The sequence below is a fragment of the Crassostrea angulata genome, chromosome 10 (assembly GCF_025612915.1).
Source record: "Crassostrea angulata isolate pt1a10 chromosome 10, ASM2561291v2, whole genome shotgun sequence".
In the NCBI taxonomy this organism is placed as follows: domain Eukaryota; kingdom Metazoa; phylum Mollusca; class Bivalvia; order Ostreida; family Ostreidae; genus Magallana; species Magallana angulata.
The window spans coordinates 17,378,474-17,397,374 of NC_069120.1; the positions used below are offsets into that span (position 1 = coordinate 17,378,474).

Sequence of the window (18,901 nt, forward strand, 5' to 3'; positions counted from 1 at the left end):
TTTGAATTGGGAAAAAACACCTCTCGTTTAATCTTGAAATAATATTAAGGGAAATGCACCATTTTAAATTTGTTCTAATCTCAGTGGAACTTTGTTTGTCCGTCCGAGAAAGGCAGGATCGAATGTTTCCTCACAAAAATTTTCTCCAGCACAGTTCTTTACCAGTATAACTTCTAAACATGAAAGACACCTGCCAAGTTTCACAATTTCCTCTGGAAATAAAATGTCAACTCAGTAAAAAGTGGTTTTATTAGACACCTTGTTTCAGTCTTGTGTTATATACACAAAATAAGTCTTTGTACAACTGTATATTAGGGTGATCTATACAAATCTTTTAAAATAATTATTTTACAAATACATGTATTTACATGCTAAATCACAGTTTGAAAATCTTTTTTCAAAATAGCTTCTATTTGATTAAAAGTTTGTCTTCTTGAACTAGAATCATTAATATTAAAGTATCAAATGAATAATGGCTTAAAATTAGTATTATTTTGTTAATTTTTTTATGAAATACCTTTTGAAATCCAACTTTTTTCAATGGTCAATGTCTTAAGATTGGGGGCATACTGGAAGGAAAAAGTGATTTCATATGAAGTAAACTCTCTGAATTCCAATCATAATAAAGTTTTCAATTGAATTATGTACTAGTACAGTACTACATGTACTCACATAGGAGAGTATGGTAGAGAGGTGCCTTATGGACGGAATGTTGATGCTCATATGACGCAGACCCATGAGCCGAGCACTGTGGTGAATCTGAATCTGTGACAGAGTCTCCATGTCTATTTCCAGGAAAGACAATTTTGGACAGCCCTACAGTAAGAAAATTCTATATGTAGGGGTTTTTAAAAATTAAATTTTTAACAAAACACAGATACTTACAGGTACATGTATGAGGTACATATATCATTTCAGCATTCAATTATACACTATAATATATAGCACCAATTTGCTCTGACTAAAAGCTAGGGTCACTGCAATATTTACTTGTAGTTTCACGATTTCTGGACTAAAGTTGTAACAATTTTATGATATCACTTGTTTCAAAACCAATCCTAATTACATTTGCAATGGTTGAATAAAGGAAGAAAAGAAAATCCACTTTATACATGAATTCTGGATTTTACACCTACCTGTACTCTTAAAGCTGAGAGTTTTGGACACTTGATATCTACAGAAAAGAATAATAACTGGGTTGTTAACTGGTGCTACAAATAATGATAATCTCAATGATGAATTAAACAAAAATGAAACTTACATAGTTTGGATAGATGTATGCCCTGATCAAGAGTCAGAGACTTCAAACGGGAGAGATGCAGGGAGAGTTCAACTTCCCCTGGTATAGCTCTGACCTCCAAGACTTCCAGAGTCTCTTCACACCATTTCAATAGCTCCATCCTCAGATCTGGGGTAAACTAAACAGATACCAATCCGTGGATTTCAAAATGAAGCTCATCATAGATGTTGTATACATAAACTAGTATTAAGGTTGGGCCTTTCAAGAGACTGTGTTTTAGCCGAGATAATAATAATAATTTTCCTTTACCTTTGGCAAATTATTCAAAGTCAAGTGATATAGTTTATTTGGCTGTGTTCCTCTGATATGTTGCAATTTTCTTAGCCCAGTCAAACTCAGAACTTCAAGCAACCTTGGTATTTCTAGACTCCTGTATAAAGTAAAAATCTTGACATTGTTTTCAAATGATACATTAATCCATACATTCACCCAAGTTTATTTTAAGACTTTAAATGTTACACATTTTTATTAATTGTAGACAAATTTTTGGTTCTTCACTTGTAGACAAAAGTGCGCAGAGAAATCTGATTCCTAACTCTCACTTACTGTACATATGAAACATTGCTTACCTTATCTGGTGACCTCCAAGAATTGTAAGTGACGTCAGCTTTGGACAAGAAGTAAATATTTCCTTGACTGTCTCCTCTGAAAGCATGTCACACTTCTGAATGTCTAAGGATTCCAATGATGGACAGCTAATACAAACATAACAGGAGTGACATTATAAAGATATTTTTGTCTTTTTGGCAGAGCTACTAACATCATACCAAACTTTTTTGCAAAATTCATGAAAACTTCTTAATTATGAGAGCATATATTCATGTATTAAATGGTATTCCACGTTTGACACGTATGAATACCTAAAACCTTAGTTTCATGTTCATCTTAAAACATAGTACAGGTACATATATTTCTATTTCTCTATATCTCAGCACCTAATATACAAGCTAGTATATCATACATGTAGATTGCAGGTCATACATTTTTCTTTACAAAAAAGCTTAACAAATACTGCTTGTACCTGAGGTTGAGAGTGTTGGTTTCTCTTGTACACACCCCCTGTAATGTTAGATGTTGTAGTTCTGCTGATGAAAGGTTAAAATGGGAGAAGTTGGTCCCAGTGAAATCAGTCTCTGTCAACTGATTGGCTACCACATTGCATTGCTGCATCATACTGCAGTACTAAAAACAAGACAATAATAATGAAGGTTGATTTTCCTCTGTAGTCATTTGTGCAAATAAACAATGGGAAAAACTACTGTACATATTTTTGAAAATATTTATTTAACATTTGATTCTCAACTTATTGTGTCACAGTGTGCAAACTGATATAAGGAGATAAACAGCTTTTTTCTCAAACATCTAGACTATTGGTAAGTGTAATCAAATTTATTTGATGGGTTTTTTTATACTATCTACATGATTGTTTATTAAAAATACAATGTAGTATCTATCTAGAAGGTATCAGAAAAAGTACAAGTTCCATCATCCCTATTTAAATGGTAAATTATTTTTGTTTAGCATAGCTATCCCAACCATTATTGTTATACTTTCATGTAAAATACTGAAATCTGATTGGTTAAGACGCAGTTAATAATATTTACTATTACCCTCAGCGTTAGCAACGCACTTGGCAACGGGTAACATTAAAAAATGTTACATGCGCGAAAATTATGCGCGTACGGTTCGCTGTAGAATTCACGTTATTCCTATATAAAAGCAGTAAAATTTTCTTAAATTTTTTTAAAAAAGACATTCAGTATAACAAAATAAATAGTGCCTGTTTGGGAGGATAACAGTTGAAATTGACACCCCTCGAAAACCATTGTCAACCTCCGCTTCGCGTCGGTTGACAATGGTTTTCGAGGGGTGTCAATTTCAACTGTTACCCTCCCAAACAGGCACTATTTATATAATAGCATCCTCATAATTTTAAAGTATACAAAATTTATCACCTATAAAGAATGATACCTTTACCTTAACATGAACTATATGTAGATTTGAACAGTTTGAAATAACTAGAGATGAAAATTTGGGGCAGCTCTCTATACATAGAACTTCTATACTGGAGCAGTCTGAAAGAGGCAGTCTGAAATAAAATAAAAATAGCAGCTATGAACATTCCTCTCATACACTGCAGTACAAATATCAAATAATTTTGATGAAACAAGTGTTAAAACATTAGATAATTATAACAAATTTTACTGTGATAAGAAGTTGCAGTGTTTGAGAACGAGTTTAGAGAGGAAGCTAAAGTTGGTAATGGCAGATGAGAGAACTGTTCCTTTGATGCCCTTCATGTCTGTGAGGTACAGTTCTTGCAAGTTCTCAACACCACTGTGATTTTCAAAAATTGTTTGATCCACCCTCCGATTCCAAAGACATTCCATACCCCTTGCTCTCTCTATCTGTGGATTTCAAAGCCACCCATAGTCATCAATTAAGGTACGAGATATTCAAGATGTTTAAAACCAATACAAATTTCTACAGTGATAAAAAAATCTCATATGTTGTTTTAAGGAAATTCCCTACTCCAATTTCTCTTCTATAACAATTTTCTTAACAAAGTCCACATACTTTTTTGCCATACAGCAGGCCATCAAAGAGAGCAGCCTCCTCAAAATCTCTACAGCCCTGTAGGTGCAGAGAGAGGAGAGCTGGAGCACTGACCAAAAGACTAGGCAGAATGTTGCAGCCCTGAAAAAGAGGAACAATGAAGATCTATTCCATTACCATTTCAATCTATAGACTTTGAAATAGAGGTTCCTCTAATGTTTTGTTAACTTAATGATACAAGTGCCAGGGTAAAAAAAATTCTACTACATGTACTTCCACATAGCAACATTGTTTAATGACAATACACATCACATACACCAAAATGCAGGGTTCTTAGTTTTTCCGATCTGACTTCAGCCTGATTCCAGGGGACCTTTGGTTCACCCACACTCAGCCTCAGCTCTCTCAGGTTTGGGAACTTTATGAAAAATAAAGGTGGGTGTGTTTAGTTAGGCACTAAATATTTTGGATATTAAAGAAAAAAATAAAAGTACTTTAGTGCAGTTTACCAAAATTTTTGTGAGTTACATGTACTAATGTTTTGCATTTTTTAAAAAATTCTAAGTCATACTGCACTTTTACTGAGTCAACATGTTTAAAAATTGCTTTGAAGAAATAACATATGGTAATGAACTTTGAGTAGCAGCACAAAAGTCAAAACTATTCTTTTTCTTTTGTTCAAACAAATCAGCATAAATTAATTTGATTTCATATGTCATGTACATGTATATGAGTAAGAATTTGGTTTATGAATACTGAATGGACCAAAGGGCCAATGCGTGATTTCTAATACCGGTACCTTACTTCAGTCATTATTTCACTGAGATCACTTGCTGATATTCCATTACATCTGTCCAGAGATAACACTTGCAATAGGTCTTTGTGTGGAATGGCTGCCATTAACAACTCACAAGACAACCTTTTGAATAAAAAAAAATGAATATCACAAAGTTTTATTTTATGACTATGATAACAAAAAAAGGATTTTGAATTGCATAGTGCATATTGAATTCAATAGTGCATTAAGGATTTTTGTCCATGGCCAAGCTTATTTTCGAAAATTTTACTATGTGAATTTCATATCACCGGGTAAGTTTAAATTTTCAAGGTGAGGGGGACAGAACCCCTTAAGATCCACACATAGGGCTTCTTGATTTTTGAAATAGTGCATTGCTAAAAATTATTGTCATTTCTGGCAATTTGACTTTTACAAAGAATTTTAAGAAGTACATGTTTCCATTTTAATGATTTCCTATTCATCTGTACTAAAAACAGTGATAAGACTTATCAATAGAAAGACAGCATGCATACAAATCTAGGTGATATGAAAAACTTCGCGATAAGTTTTGACCAAGTGATAAAACAAATAATATTCAATACCGTTTGTTACTTAAAAGCTCCATTTCTTGTAAACATATGCTGTTGATGTGTAAAGTCTGCAGCATTTCCAATTCAAGATGTATAGAATTAATGCTGCATGGGGACAACTCTAGTCTATTCAAGGCATCACAGCAAAGGCAGGAGAAGTTGAGCACTGTAAAAAAGATTGTATTATACATTTATTCGGTCGACAATACAATACTAAAGTAAGCTTTAATTCATGGTATTAATAGCAGATTACCTGTTATCAATTCAAATAAGCTGAAATCATTTTCAAGCTAAATCTTCTATTATCTAGAGGTGATGTATGTAAAATGAACAATCGTGTACATTTTTCTTACATAATTCTCATACCCCTTTTAAAATAGAATTGAAAATGGTTTTATATTAGCTTGCTTCATCTCAGTTGCAAATCAGAGCCTCTTTTTCCTTTGTTTTCCTTCACTGGGCTTACAGAACAAATTGAATTATTTCTAAAAATTGTGTGTCATTCTTTTTCTCACATATAATTCTACACCAAAAGATTAAAAATTACAAGTCTAACATCAAATATATCTTTGTACCGGGTTAACTTGAAGCTGGCCAATCCAGTGGTTTTAGAGAAGAAGAAATCAGTAAGTACCGGTATCTTAAAACAGATGGCAATTGGTAAATGAAAATTTATGGTCAAAAATGCAAATGACTCTAGATCATTTGAGTAATACCTATTTCAAAGAAGTCCTCACAACATTGAGGGTTTGAGATGTACATGGACAATTCAATCAACGTAAAATGTTTGATTTCAAATTTTAATTTCAAAGGACAATATATGGTATGGGCCTAAAATAGCCCCCTAAAGGGAATATCATTATTTTACTGTAATTCTTTTTTTTCTTTGTACAGATATATATGTGATGTTTTTACTTAATGTTCATTTTGATTCAAGTGCCCACAATTTAGAAATACGGCATTGTAAAGACAACCCTTTCCCGCCATTTTTGCATTTTAGCATAAAAGAGCTTGTTTTCAAGCAGTTTTTCTTTCAGGAAACATAGAGCGCATGCTTGAACCAACAAAATATTTTAATCAGAGATGTATCTAGTTAAGTCTAATAAGTGACAAAAAATTTGTCCTGTTTCAAGCATGCGCTCTATATTTCCCATTCGTAAAAAGATGTTAAAAATGTCAATTTTCGTCTGATTTTGATTGAATTATAGAAATAGCGTCATTTCTGACGTCATATACAGCAATTGAGTGCAAATAAATCAAACAAATATGTGAAAAATATATTTTATATCAACTCTTCTAAATTATAACATAACATTTTATTGTACCCGAAACACTTTAAACAATAGTGAATTATGGGGGCCAAATTTAACTCTTATTATATATAGTTCTTTAAGTAACTTTTAAATAACATTTACTTACAAAGAGGCGCTTCTACTTTAACAACTTCTAACATTTGGCACATATCAAGGTTTAAAGTCTCTAGACTAGGAAATGGTTGTTCTGTCTCAAGACTTTGTAAATCTGTAATAAACATGAAAACAGTGTCCAATTTGCTTATCTATAAATGTTTATGTAACTGTTCACAAATTTGTTGATTCCTACAATACTTACAGTTATGTCCTAAATTTAACACTTTTAAGGTGTTTAATCCACTTTTAACCTTCAAGGAAATTTATTAAAAAAAAAATAAAATTAATCAACAAACATAAAATACATCTTGTATATATTTCGAAAGAAAATGTTGCTATTTCTATGAAAATTTCAGGTTCTGTTTGCATGACTTACAGGTAAATTATTTGTTGAGAATTTTGAAACTGAATATTGCAGATCCAAGTATTCTAAATGAACACATGAGCGTAAAATTTCTCTGACATTTCCTTCTTGCAGACTTGAATAATTCAATCTGGAAATAAACACTCGTGCAGAAAGGTGTTCACATTCTCATGATACATGACGTTTGTTTCTGCACAAATAACATGCATGTAGGAATAAATATACATGTATTTGCATTTAATTTGACTCTATGGCTACTTTCACTTTACTTACAGTGAGATTTAATAATTATAATAAAATACAATCTACATATGTGTAATAGATTAAGATTTAATTTCCGAACACTCCCATAAGGCCAAAAAAAAATCCTTGATTAGTTTCTTAGGCACCAATGAATTGTTTCAAATGCTGCCTCAATGATTATCATATTAATAAATTATCATTTTGAAAATGGAATGACTTAATTTTTGTTAATGTACATTAGGTATTACTGTATACTAAAACCAAAACAAGCAAACTGATTTTATATTAATTCTTCAAATCTTGCAGTAAATACAAAGAACAAAATCTCACACAAGTTTTCTGATGTTATATGTTGGATTGTCTTCTACTCTGTGGACAAAAATGTTTGATCTGCACCTGAAAAGATTTTTCAAGAAATATGTGACAATCTTGTTTATTACAGTATCTTGTTTGATACAGGTTTTCTTTTGCATATTTTCACTGTACTGTCAGAGCAATTAATTTGTAATTTTTTAAAGTACATTTATCATCCATATTTCTAATATCTTTTTTTAGATACATGTACATATCAAAATATACACATGAGTATGTATTTATTCAGTATAATTAGTTCATGCATCAACTGCCATCTGATATGAAATGCTTGATCTGATATGCATGATTTTGTGATCTTTCAAACAATATTTTTTCTTCTTTTTGACCTTTCATTCACTTTCATTGAGTACCCTGAGTCTAAACTACACTATAAAGAAATCATGACAAATGGGAAGTTTAATTACTGTTGAATATTGAGTTCTTTCAAGCGTCCAAGGGCTAACACTTGTGTCAAGTGATGGCTGTCAAGGTGCTTGTCCCAAAGATTTACAGACAAATATTCCAAGTTATCTCCCTTCTCATGCAAGACTTCAACTATGAATAAATCAATTTAAAAAATCAATAATATGTTTCCTGAAACTAATAGTAAAATGATTTAGGAGGATGTTTTGTTCTTTTATGACTTAACTGTTGTGAAAAGACCAAGAACTCACTAGTCTCATTGTCTACTGAGTCTGTATCAATGAATATCTTTTTCAAGTGCTGGCAACATCCAAAAACTGATGCAAGAAAATGATCCAAAGTGGAATTTTCTAAAACCATTGCTCCAACTTTGATATACTCTGTAATAAAGATCCATTTTTATTAATAAGAATAAGTTTCAAATATAATTCCTTCTGTAGTTTTCATCAATGCAGTAGAGTGGTTTGTTTTATAAATACGTTTACAAATACATGTGCATACTCACTTAAAAATTAAGTAAGTGTTAAAATGATTTATTATAGTGACATGTGTTTCATAAACAATACAGAGATATGTATATTATATAATAACATTGGGAATAAACACCTGGCAATCAGACCTAGACCTGTATATCACTTTATACATAAAAATACAAATCAAATACATATATCATTAATTTACACCTTGCTTTTTTTTAATATAGGATAAACCGTCTGCACATATACACTTAATATAAGAATTTGGCAGTTTGTCCATGAAAATTAAATTTAAAAAAAACCTAGTGCAATCCAAGTCTGACATGTTAAGTAATAGAGGGTCATAGCCAATAATGGTAATTAAAGGTTTGAATAAGATGCACATGCAGTGCAATAAAGAGTGAAATTCGTCTTCTATGGCTTTTGCTAAAGCGTATATTATACATACTCTATTGTTTCATCCCCCCTATATTGTCCTGTTTCTATTCTGATAGAAAAAACATCAAACCTAAATTGAGCAAGTACCGGTATAGATCTCTGAGATTTGGGCATGTCCAAAAAAAAGTATTTTTCTAAATGAAAATCACTTTTAAAAGACTTGTAAGTTCTGAGCTTTGAGACCCTCTGTAGTTTTGTTAGTTGTTCACAAATTTCTGTTAAAGTTTACTCTCTGCTAAGTTTAGGTTACAGACTTCATAATTGTATGGTGGCAAACCTCTGCCCCTTGTGTGCAAGTTATTTTTCTATTAATTATGTCGACATGCAAGATAAATATGTTGACATGCAAGATAGTTATGTCAACATGCAACAAAACTAAGTTAACATGCTAGAAAACTGCAATCAAAAAATAGTTATAAAAAATCTCAAATATCGCCAACATGTGACATCCAAGATGCTACCTATTGATGTCAACATGCAACTTATTTATGTTAACATGCAACTTCTTTATGTCGACATGCAACTTATTTATGTTGACATGCAACTTAGTTATGTTAACATGCAAGATAAATATGTTGACATGCAATATATTTATGTCGACATGCAACTTAGTTATGTTAACATACAACTTATAAGTTGCATTTCAACATATTCATCTCGCATGTAAACAAAACTAAGTTGCATGTCAACATATTCATCTCGCTTGTCAACATAAGTAAGTTGCATGTTGACATAAATAAGTTGCATGTTGACATAAATAAGTTGCATGTCAGCATATTTATATTGCATGTTAACATAAATAAGTTGCATGTCGACATAAAAAGGTAGCATCTAACATCTTGGGTGTCACAGGTGGGCGATATTTGAGATTGTTTGAGATTTTGTATAATTTTTATCTTATTGCAATTTTCTTGCATTTCAACATAATTATGTTGCATGTTGACATAACTATCTTGCATGTCAACATATTTATCTTGCATGTCGACATATTTGATAGAAAAATAACTTGCACACAAGGGGCAGAGATATGCCACCATAAAATTGAAGAGAAATTAGAATAGAATATATATAATTTGTTCAATTTTTTAAATAATTTTGCAGAGATTTTCTACATCAAGTTTTTTTTACATTCTACAGTATATGTTATAGTTTGATGATCACAGAAAAAGTTGAGTGATACATGTATAAAATAGACTTCTCCTGCACAACAGATTTAATCTTAAGTGAAAATTACTTGCATCATGTAAATCATCAATTGTTAAAATTAATACAATACCAGCATTAGGACAACGCTTAATGATTTTCAGGATTCTATCAGCCAATGGCAAAAGACATTCTGTAAAATCTAATGTTTTCATCTGCATCCTAAATATACAAAACATAAAAGTTAACACCTCAAGTACACAGAGTCATTAAGGTGTTCTATAATTCACATTCTTAATATCATATATGCCCCTCATTGTGGGTCATGTGACAATTATAATCAAGTGTTGTTTTTTCACAAGGTACTATTAAAGCAGACCAGAAAAAGTCATGTTCTAAAGCTTAAGTCAATTGACAGCTCTTTTCATTCCCTAGCTCTTTCTATGTCCTGGGAAATTTGTCATAACCATGACTTCTCCAGTAAAAGCATAAAACAGATCATTATTTTTATCATGGATTATCAGCGCTTTTATATTGAAAAATAAATTAATCAAATTTTCATATGTTTAAGCTCCTTTGTAAAGTTTATACCCATTGATTTTCAAATTATTTACTTTAGATTTGTATTTTTGTTATCCTTCCAACACATTATCAAAGGCAATTGTTGTTTCTGAATTGTGACTGTTACAAAACAACGTAACTGTTATATTTTCAGCATGTCGTATTAATTGCTATTTCGAAATAGATCCTGTGTCACCTCTAAATGTTAGTTTATTTTACAAACAATTATAAATATATTGATTTCGCTGTTTGAATCTTTTCATAGAAGAAAAGTGATAAATGTTATATAAGTTGTGGTATATACATTGTATGTGTGTAAGTATATATGGACATCACAAAAAGTTAACCATATAAAAGCACTGATTATCCATGACAGTATCTATAACAACCATATTGTGGCTCTTTTGATGAGATCTCTGAATTTTGTGCATGTCTGAGCCAAGCTGCATAGGTCCATCCAGTCCAAGTGTTTAAATATTTCATACAAAATCCCAGCTGGTTGGTGAACCAATAAATGATCATACCTGAAGAAATTCATTAAATTACAGTAACCCTTCACATAATCATTTGACAATTATAATCAAGTGTCTTTTTTTTTTACATGGGTACTATAAACATGATAAAGCAGACAAGAAAAAGCCATGTTCAAGACATGTTCTAACGATAAAGTCAATGGACGGTTCTTTCTATGCCCTAGCTTTTTCTATGTCCAGAGTAATTTGTTAAACCCATGAATTCTCCAGTTAAAGTATAAAACAGATCATTATTTGCTGAAAATATACTTGCCAATCATCATCGCCAACCTCATCAACTTCCATAACAAAACAAACGTTGGAAAATGAAACGAAAGTAGAACTTGGTCGCATATAAGTTTTGTTATAAAGAACTTCTTTCCTATATTTTTTAAGCGTTATTGTGATAACGATAAAATTGAAATTAATTATTTTAAGATTCCATTATTTGTGTAAGAGGTTAAATATTAAAATAATAAAATTAGAAACAATTTCTTTATGGATTTTTTTCTTTAAATTCCGAAATTATTTTTTCCCCATCAAATTGAAAATGAAAGTAACCTCAGATGTAAACAAAACATTTATTCCTCCGCGATGCTAAATTGCAAATAATGTGTTTGATTATCTTTTTGTCTTATTTTTTATGCTAAAGGATTATCTTAATGCATTTATCAGTATCTTATTTTAAAAAAGTACAGGATTTTTTTTACAATACTTGGTACTACATTTCATTACGTCAGTAGCGATTGCGAATGAGTAAATCGGTTCTTGTTTTGATCGAGGATGACAGGAATAAATGAAAACGTCAGTATTTTGTAAAAAATATTAAATGTAAAGACGTTTTGGTGTTTCATAACAGTGTTTCCTAAGATGGGGAATTGTTTGAAAACACCCAATAATGACGACATCTCTCTTCTGCGTGGTAGCGAAGGTCAAGATGGACCAGACAACCTGGGCCCCCCTCCACCATATCAGGTAACGTATACAAATTTACAACCTTTGTAGTATTGTGTAGAAAAGAAACGGTTGTAAAGTATATTAACCATCTCGTTAATGGCTTAATATTTCAAGTTATTATCATTTTGTGTGAGTGGGTTACTTCAACTCTTTTCTTTGTTCTAAATCACCGTCACCAAAACAAAGAAAAACAGCTGATCTGCCTTTGTTCACGAAGATTAACAACATGAACAAAGGACAAATGTTCATCCTTTACTATGGCCATCCAGTTCCATCAATGATAAAATTTTGAGTTTACAATTTAATTAATATATATGATAAATATCTGCATAACAGAAGTCAACAGTAAATTACAATGTTTCACAACAGGTTATACTTTACATCATAACAGGATCCTTTTTGGTTATGAAATATTTAAGGAGGAGCTTTTAGTCGTGTATTGTTTTTAAATCATATTCTTCAATAGTTTGACTGGTGCAGATTATCCATGTTTGGATGAGCACATCATCTGATTTTACCCAGGTACATATATAGTATGTATCAATTTAACAAATTATCTTAGGTTGAAAAATTTTCTTTGGTATACATATTTGTTACATCCTGTTGTTCATATTAGTTAGTCTAAAAAAAAAAAAAGGGGGGGGGGGTGAGGAAAACAACCTGAAAAATTCACCAAAATTTTGCAATTTTTAAATGTCTAAAAAAAATTAAAATACCAGTGATTTCCATCTTTCGTACTTGAGGATGTGATAGCTCTTTCAACATTTATAACAACTCACATACTTAGAAACTTATTGCCAAGTTCCATGGAATGCTGATTATCATTTATTATGAATTAATGTACATGTAATTTGATAAATCTAATAAACTTATGTATACTATAATTGCATTTTAAGATTAGGAGAGGACGGAACTGACCTCATGCATGCAGTTTAAGAGTAGATTCTGTATAGGATGGATTGAAATTAAACTAAATTGGCTGATTTTGATAAATATATTCACTGTACTTTTCTATATACATATGTTCTCTATGCATACTTGAGTTAATTTAAACACATTTTTTAAATAAATTCAATAGGGTTGGACAGCAGGCATAGCCTATGTCTCCATGTATGATAGTACTTTAGTTGTTGAGAATGATATTGCAATTACAATGAATTTTTTTTCAATCTTAATTTTGATTAAATAATATATTGTACAGGAAAGACAGAGGCCTATAGAGAGATCTCGAGTACCTATGTACCACCCCTCTCCAAATGTCAGTAGACCAGCAAACCAGCTGACAGAAGATGAACAGATCAAGATTGCAAAACGCATGGGACTCATCAGTCACCTCCCTCTAGGAGTTTACGATGGCAGTTCTAAAAAGGGCAAAGAGTATGTATATTCAGTAAAAAAAATAATGTTAATGCAAGGGATTAGTTCAATATGTTAAGTGTTACACTATAAATTTTGTACTTTCAAATATTTTGGCTTGCCTAGTAGTTTTAAAGAAATTGAATAAATAATTTTAGATATGCCGTCGGTAGAACTTTCATTGCTTTATCATTGAACAAGTATTGTGAAAAGCTAATTCTATGGCTATACACCAACTATACACTTAAATGTTTCACAAATATACAGTGTTGGTTATTCTCATGTAAAAAAAAATTATCTTAACCATTTTTTGTTGCAAGTGAAAGAGGAAATGTCACACATGCAGGAAGATAGTTGTTTTCCTGTTTGATAAGAATGCTTGAATTTAAAAAGCTAATGCCAATGTCACAGTATGTTTATCACCATTCCAGGAAATCTGTTTTTAAGGAAGTTTAGTTTATTATTTTTCACAGTGAATTGATCTCTCTCTTTATGGATGTTAAAATTGAGGGGGGGGGGGGGGGGGGGGGGGGGGTAAGGGTACACTATCAATTTGTCCATTCAGCTTCACTTGTCTGCAGAATATTTTCTCCCCTGTGCAATTTAGCTCATATTTTATACACAATGAGTGCCTTTGGGTAAAGAATACTTGTACAAAGTAACCCTGAACAAATTTCCAAGGTCCAAGGTTAAGGTCATACTAGACCTATAAGTATTATCATGCGCGGATCTAGAGGGGGGGTCGGGGGGGGTCCCGACCCCCCCTGGAAAATGAAAATTTATTAAATTTACATAGTAAAATTATCGCGAAAATATGCCTCGGACCCCCCCTGGCAAACACAATTATCCTTCGGACCCCCCCTGGAAAAATTTTCTGGATCCGCGCATGATTATCCTCATCCAAACTATGTGTCATGTGTCCCCTTTGCCCAATTTGACTCGTACTTCACCCACAGAATGCCTCTGCATATAGGGTATGCAGTGACTTTAATAAAGTTTTTAGGTCAAATGTCAAGAGGTGTGCATTGACGTTGAACATAATCAATTTGTCAAAGGTCAATGTCATAGTAGGCCATGTCTTTTTTCCCTTGGCTTGTTTGCCTTAAAACAAATTTACAGAGTGCTTATTGGGTGGATAAAAGCTGTGCAATGGTAATAAAATAAATTTTTTAGTCCGAGATGAAAGTAAAAGTAAAGTCCTCTTAAATGTATTTACCCTTTTTGCCTTCATTAGATCAGGGCTGTTGGAGGTGGTTACCATCTCAGTAATGTCAATGATGTAATTCAAAGATAATGTGTACGCTATTCTAATTCACTTCAAATCTCATAATATCCTACAAAGAAATTTATTACTTAATAAAGCTAAATATAATATGTATCAAAATATGCCTAGAAGGGGTATAAAATTATTTTGTTATATACCAGTATACTCATTTTAAAATTTTATATACCGGTATACATGCAAGTATGTGAAAATATATAAAATTACACTGTACTTTTTTACAGCCATGAATTAAATTTAATTGATATAGATTAGTAGATCTATATTTTTCATATTTGAGTTTTGCTGTAGTTAAATGGTGTGATTATGTCAATTATCATATACCATTGTATTTTAAATTTCAGGTGTGCAATATGTATGTGTGATTTTGTGTTAGGAGAATCTCTACGATTTTTACCGTGTATGCACATTTACCACAAAGACTGTATCGATGACTGGCTGATGAGGGCCTTCACGTGCCCTTCCTGTATGGAACCAGTCGATGCTGCCCTTCTCTCCTCCTACCAGTCCAACTGACCCTCTGTGTTGGTGGGGTGTACGTGATATACATGTAGTTCATTGTGATAATGTACGTAGATGGCAAACATTGCCATTGTCATCAAGTTCCATTAGGTTTCTATCTAGTCTCATTAAGGTTACTGTTTTATTTATCCCTCACTGTCAGGTGACAAGTTTAAATTAAGATAACTACTTATAATGTATGTTCATTCAAAGGATAAATTTGTTAATCAAGTAGATAAACCTCCTTAATTAGGAGTTGGGTTCAGAGTTTTCTTTGGTAGTTTGTTGTTTGTTTTGTATTTGTTGTTTTTTCTCTCGTTTTTTGCATCTTATTATCTATACTTTATCTTGCATTTAATATATCAGATTCCTGAGCTAGTCATTATTCACTGCTGATTTAGACTGGCATACTGTACCCTCCCATCTCCAGTTTAAATGAACCCTTTTGCCAAGCAGTAAGCTTGTCTGTGTACACGAAAAAAAGTAATTATTTTGATTAATGGCTGCATGGGTATTGATTAAAATAAGGTCTAGGTCCCGTTTTTCTCTCTGAGCATAGTATATTCATTCATGGTGAAAGAATGAAGGTTGTGTGGGATAAAGTTTATGCATATTTTATAAGTGTTTGAGTTGCAATATGTGTTCTAACATTTATGGACCCTTCCTCTTTGTGACATTGTTCAATTAATGACTATTCATATAAAATGAATACATCAACTTTGGTTTAAAAGGCAAATGCAATCACGAAATTTGATAAACAGAACTGTTAAAATGCTAAAGAATGTTTAAATTTGCTAATCTTGAATTTTGTTTTATTGGATTAATTATCATCAAGACTGGCCATTATCAGGAGGGTACATATTGATTTTTTTTTTTAATTCTGAAACTCCAAATTACACTTCCCTGTATGTGCATGTATGTCTCATGATTCATCCATTGTTTTAAAGTTGGAAAGGTATAATATATAATATCTATACAAGTATCTAATTGTACTGAATGAGTGGATCAATACATTGCTGAATCTGATTTTGGCGGGGAAGAATAATTATACTTGTAGACTGGTGCTGAGGCTTGCAAAATGTTCCCGTTTCTTTGTGTTTTTGTTGGGATTCTCCTGCTTAAAAAAGGCATTTATCTGTAAGCAGCTTTGTGTTAGAAAACCTCGTTTATATACATAAACAATGTGTATAGGACATTGAAAATGTTTTAAATGTAGAAATGATAGATATTAGATTTTTTTTTCTCAATGATATTGAGTGAATTTTCTCATCTATAGATCTATACCTGTAGGTCGTTATAACCGTAACTCTAATTCCTTTGGAATTTCAAAGGTTTGTTATCTTTATTTTAATTTAAACAAAATGTTTATTAATGAATTGTTGTGATTTTTTGTACATTTTTGTACAGATGCACACACACACACACACACATTATTTAAGTTTGGTTTCCTTGTTTGCCAAGTGTTTTCAAGTGTCTCACAACACTAGATTTATAGCTGCAAGCATCACCAATGCTGGTACAAAATACACTTTCAGGGGGTTATGCTGCAACATTTAACTATAAGAAAGCCTTAATTTTGATTAAATGAATTTGATGCTAAATTGTTTTTAACAACATCATATATTTTGTCTTTGTTACTGTATTTTACAGAAAGATTTTTTTTTTTTGAATTTCAGTATACTAGATAAATTCAAAGGCATTTTACCCGTATTTAGGGGTATCAGTAAAATTTCATGTTTATAATATATATGTACCTATACATGTACATAAAAAATACCGAAAAAATGGCAAATTTAAATGGATATTGTCTCTTTGTTCTTGGATATTATATATCAAAAGAGTCTATTAGTCCCATTGTGTCATTATTAATAGAATTTATACACAGTATTAAATTATATAGACAAAACCTTACCTCGTTTTTATCCAGAAAAACAAATTGTATTTTAACATGTACAGTGTAAGGAAATTATACAGTTAAATCATGTGTATATGACTAGATTTGATTTAAATTTACTCAATACAATTACTTGATATTACTTTGATATTTTAATAAAAGAAGGGGGTAGTTACCAGTGAATGTATGGTAACTTTTTATTTGAAGGATCAATGTTAGGATGATGGTAATGAATGATGGTATTAATGAATAAATGTAGGGAGGGGGCATATAAGACTTAAATCATTGTTGTTAAACTTAGTCATAAATGAGAAAGTAGTCATCTTGATACATATAGCTAAAAATAGAAATAAGTAGCTATATAATTGAAACTTTAAAATTTGCTCACTTTTTAAAGTCAGAATAAATACATGAAATGTAAATATCTATTTATTCGGAAGCTACATGTTGCTTTTTGTGTGCTTTGTTATACATGTACTTGTTTGTGTAAATGTGTGATATATGATGTTCGGAATAGTTTTGTAGTGCTTGTTTTACAACCATGGCAGTTCATGGTTATACACCAACAAACAAAAATAATTATTAAGTTAGAAATATCATTTTTCTGTGGTGAAACACTAAATAGACCAAAGAACGTTTTATCGAATTATTCATGAAAACATTAATGTTTTATATACATTCAGTGCCTAAAACTATAATTATAGTACATGTATAGCATTTCTTTGAAAAATTCTGAATTTGAAGTATTAACTGTTAAGGACTTGTTGTGTATTTGTTCCAATATAAGAACTTATATTTAAAATTACCCCGTTATCCACATTTTTGACATAACAGGTTTCATTTATTTCAGTCAAGGAGTCCTGTAAAGAGGTTGTTAATTGATGTTAATTAAAGAATTTATTGTTAAACACTGAGACAAAGATCTCCACATTGTTATATTTATTATGATTATTCAGTAACTATACTGCCACTGTCACAAATAAACTTTACAAAACTCTATCAACGTTTTTTTGGTATTTTACGTAATTGTAAATCCAGTTAAAATGTATGATGCAAGTGCAAATTCGCTGAATGAAGTAGTTGAGCGCAAAGGCTAACCATTATACATTGCATTGCCATACGTTATTGTTCATTCCCTCTCTCTCTCCCTCTCTCTCAATTACTGACAATATGGAGCTTTTGATAAGAATTCTGTACAAAGGATCTTCTTGATTTTTAACATAATAATGTATATGTTAACATATTTCATAGAACCCGTGTTTTATAATATGTCGTGTCTGACAAAAATAAAAACCACAGAAGACTTGGAGAAGAGCCTCTAATGTGTGAAGAGATTGGCCCTCTATAAAAGTAGTGACACTTGTCTATGATAATAGCTTGCTACATTCCCATTTAAACACGGAACGTACATACTAGAATTTGTGGTATGTATTTTCAATTTGGTTTTATTTATTTCTACACAAGGTGAAATTTTACTAGATATATCCTGTTCATTTGCCTCTTAGTTGACATAGTTTTTGAATCTAATTTGTGGTCATGTGTGGACCCAGATTTTTGTTTTACAGAGGGGTCCGTGGATTAATTTTGTTTGTCCGCGGGGGTTGGGGTTGTGGGGTCCGAAGCCGTATTTTACCGTATCATGCTGGAAGCCTTCCCTAAATTTTAATCAAACTGTATATAATGCATAATTGTGGGGTTTTTTTTAAAGATTTGTCTTATTTTTTTCTCAAGTATCTACATGTACATGTTCATGTACATTCGGTA

At 31.6% G+C, this 18,901-nt stretch overlaps 2 protein-coding genes across 3 annotated transcripts; one reads left to right on the plus strand and one right to left on the minus strand.

The window, feature by feature from the left end:
* Positions 1-31: 31 nt before the first annotated feature.
* Positions 32-11,777, minus strand: LOC128165034 (uncharacterized). 2 transcript variants are annotated; one of them, XM_052829231.1, is made up of 23 exons: positions 11,422-11,777; positions 11,025-11,159; positions 10,208-10,296; positions 8,269-8,397; positions 8,020-8,149; positions 7,571-7,636; positions 7,010-7,127; positions 6,836-6,884; positions 6,644-6,745; positions 5,237-5,390; positions 4,661-4,775; positions 4,173-4,274; positions 3,878-3,997; positions 3,506-3,708; positions 3,278-3,389; positions 2,322-2,482; positions 1,870-1,995; positions 1,550-1,670; positions 1,262-1,418; positions 1,137-1,174; positions 673-816; positions 518-569; positions 32-212 (listed from the first exon to the last, which is right to left on the minus strand). In XM_052829231.1, exons 1-23 carry the CDS (start codon positions 11,499-11,501, stop codon positions 64-66), a joined length of 2,652 nt encoding a protein of 883 aa, XP_052685191.1. In that variant the 5' UTR covers positions 11,502-11,777; the 3' UTR covers positions 32-63. The 2 variants fall into 2 exon arrangements, with proteins under 2 accessions (XP_052685191.1, XP_052685192.1); XM_052829232.1 differs by lacking the exon at positions 10,208-10,296 and having other exon boundaries at positions 11,422-11,429.
* A 98-nt stretch (positions 11,778-11,875) lies between these two features.
* LOC128165048 (RING finger protein 11-like) lies at positions 11,876-18,134 on the plus strand. The gene is made up of 3 exons (XM_052829246.1): positions 11,876-12,122; positions 13,306-13,481; positions 15,087-18,134. Exons 1-3 carry the CDS (start codon positions 12,018-12,020, stop codon positions 15,256-15,258), a joined length of 453 nt encoding a protein of 150 aa, XP_052685206.1. The 5' UTR covers positions 11,876-12,017; the 3' UTR covers positions 15,259-18,134.
* Positions 18,135-18,901: the final 767 nt, after the last annotated feature.

What these genes read in the sequence shown, in the direction of transcription:
- LOC128165034 (XM_052829231.1), bottom strand. Translation starts at nt 11,501, where the DNA reads ATGCGACCAAGTTCTACTTTCGTTTCATTTTCCAACGTTTGTTTTGTT. An exon ending in TCAGTGAAATAATGACTGAA is followed by an intron (nt 4,275 to 4,660) that starts GTAAGGTACCGG and finishes TTTTTCATAAAG; the next exon opens with TTCCCAAACCTGAGAGAGCT. An exon ending in CATACATCTATCCAAACTAT is followed by an intron (nt 1,175 to 1,261) that starts GTAAGTTTCATT and finishes TCTTTTCTGTAG; the next exon opens with ATATCAAGTGTCCAAAACTC.
- LOC128165048 (XM_052829246.1), top strand. Translation starts at nt 12,018, where the DNA reads ATGGGGAATTGTTTGAAAACACCCAATAATGACGACATCTCTCTTCTG. An exon ending in GCCCCCCTCCACCATATCAG is followed by an intron (nt 12,123 to 13,305) that starts GTAACGTATACA and finishes TATATTGTACAG; the next exon opens with GAAAGACAGAGGCCTATAGA. An exon ending in AGTTCTAAAAAGGGCAAAGA is followed by an intron (nt 13,482 to 15,086) that starts GTATGTATATTC and finishes TTTAAATTTCAG; the next exon opens with GTGTGCAATATGTATGTGTG.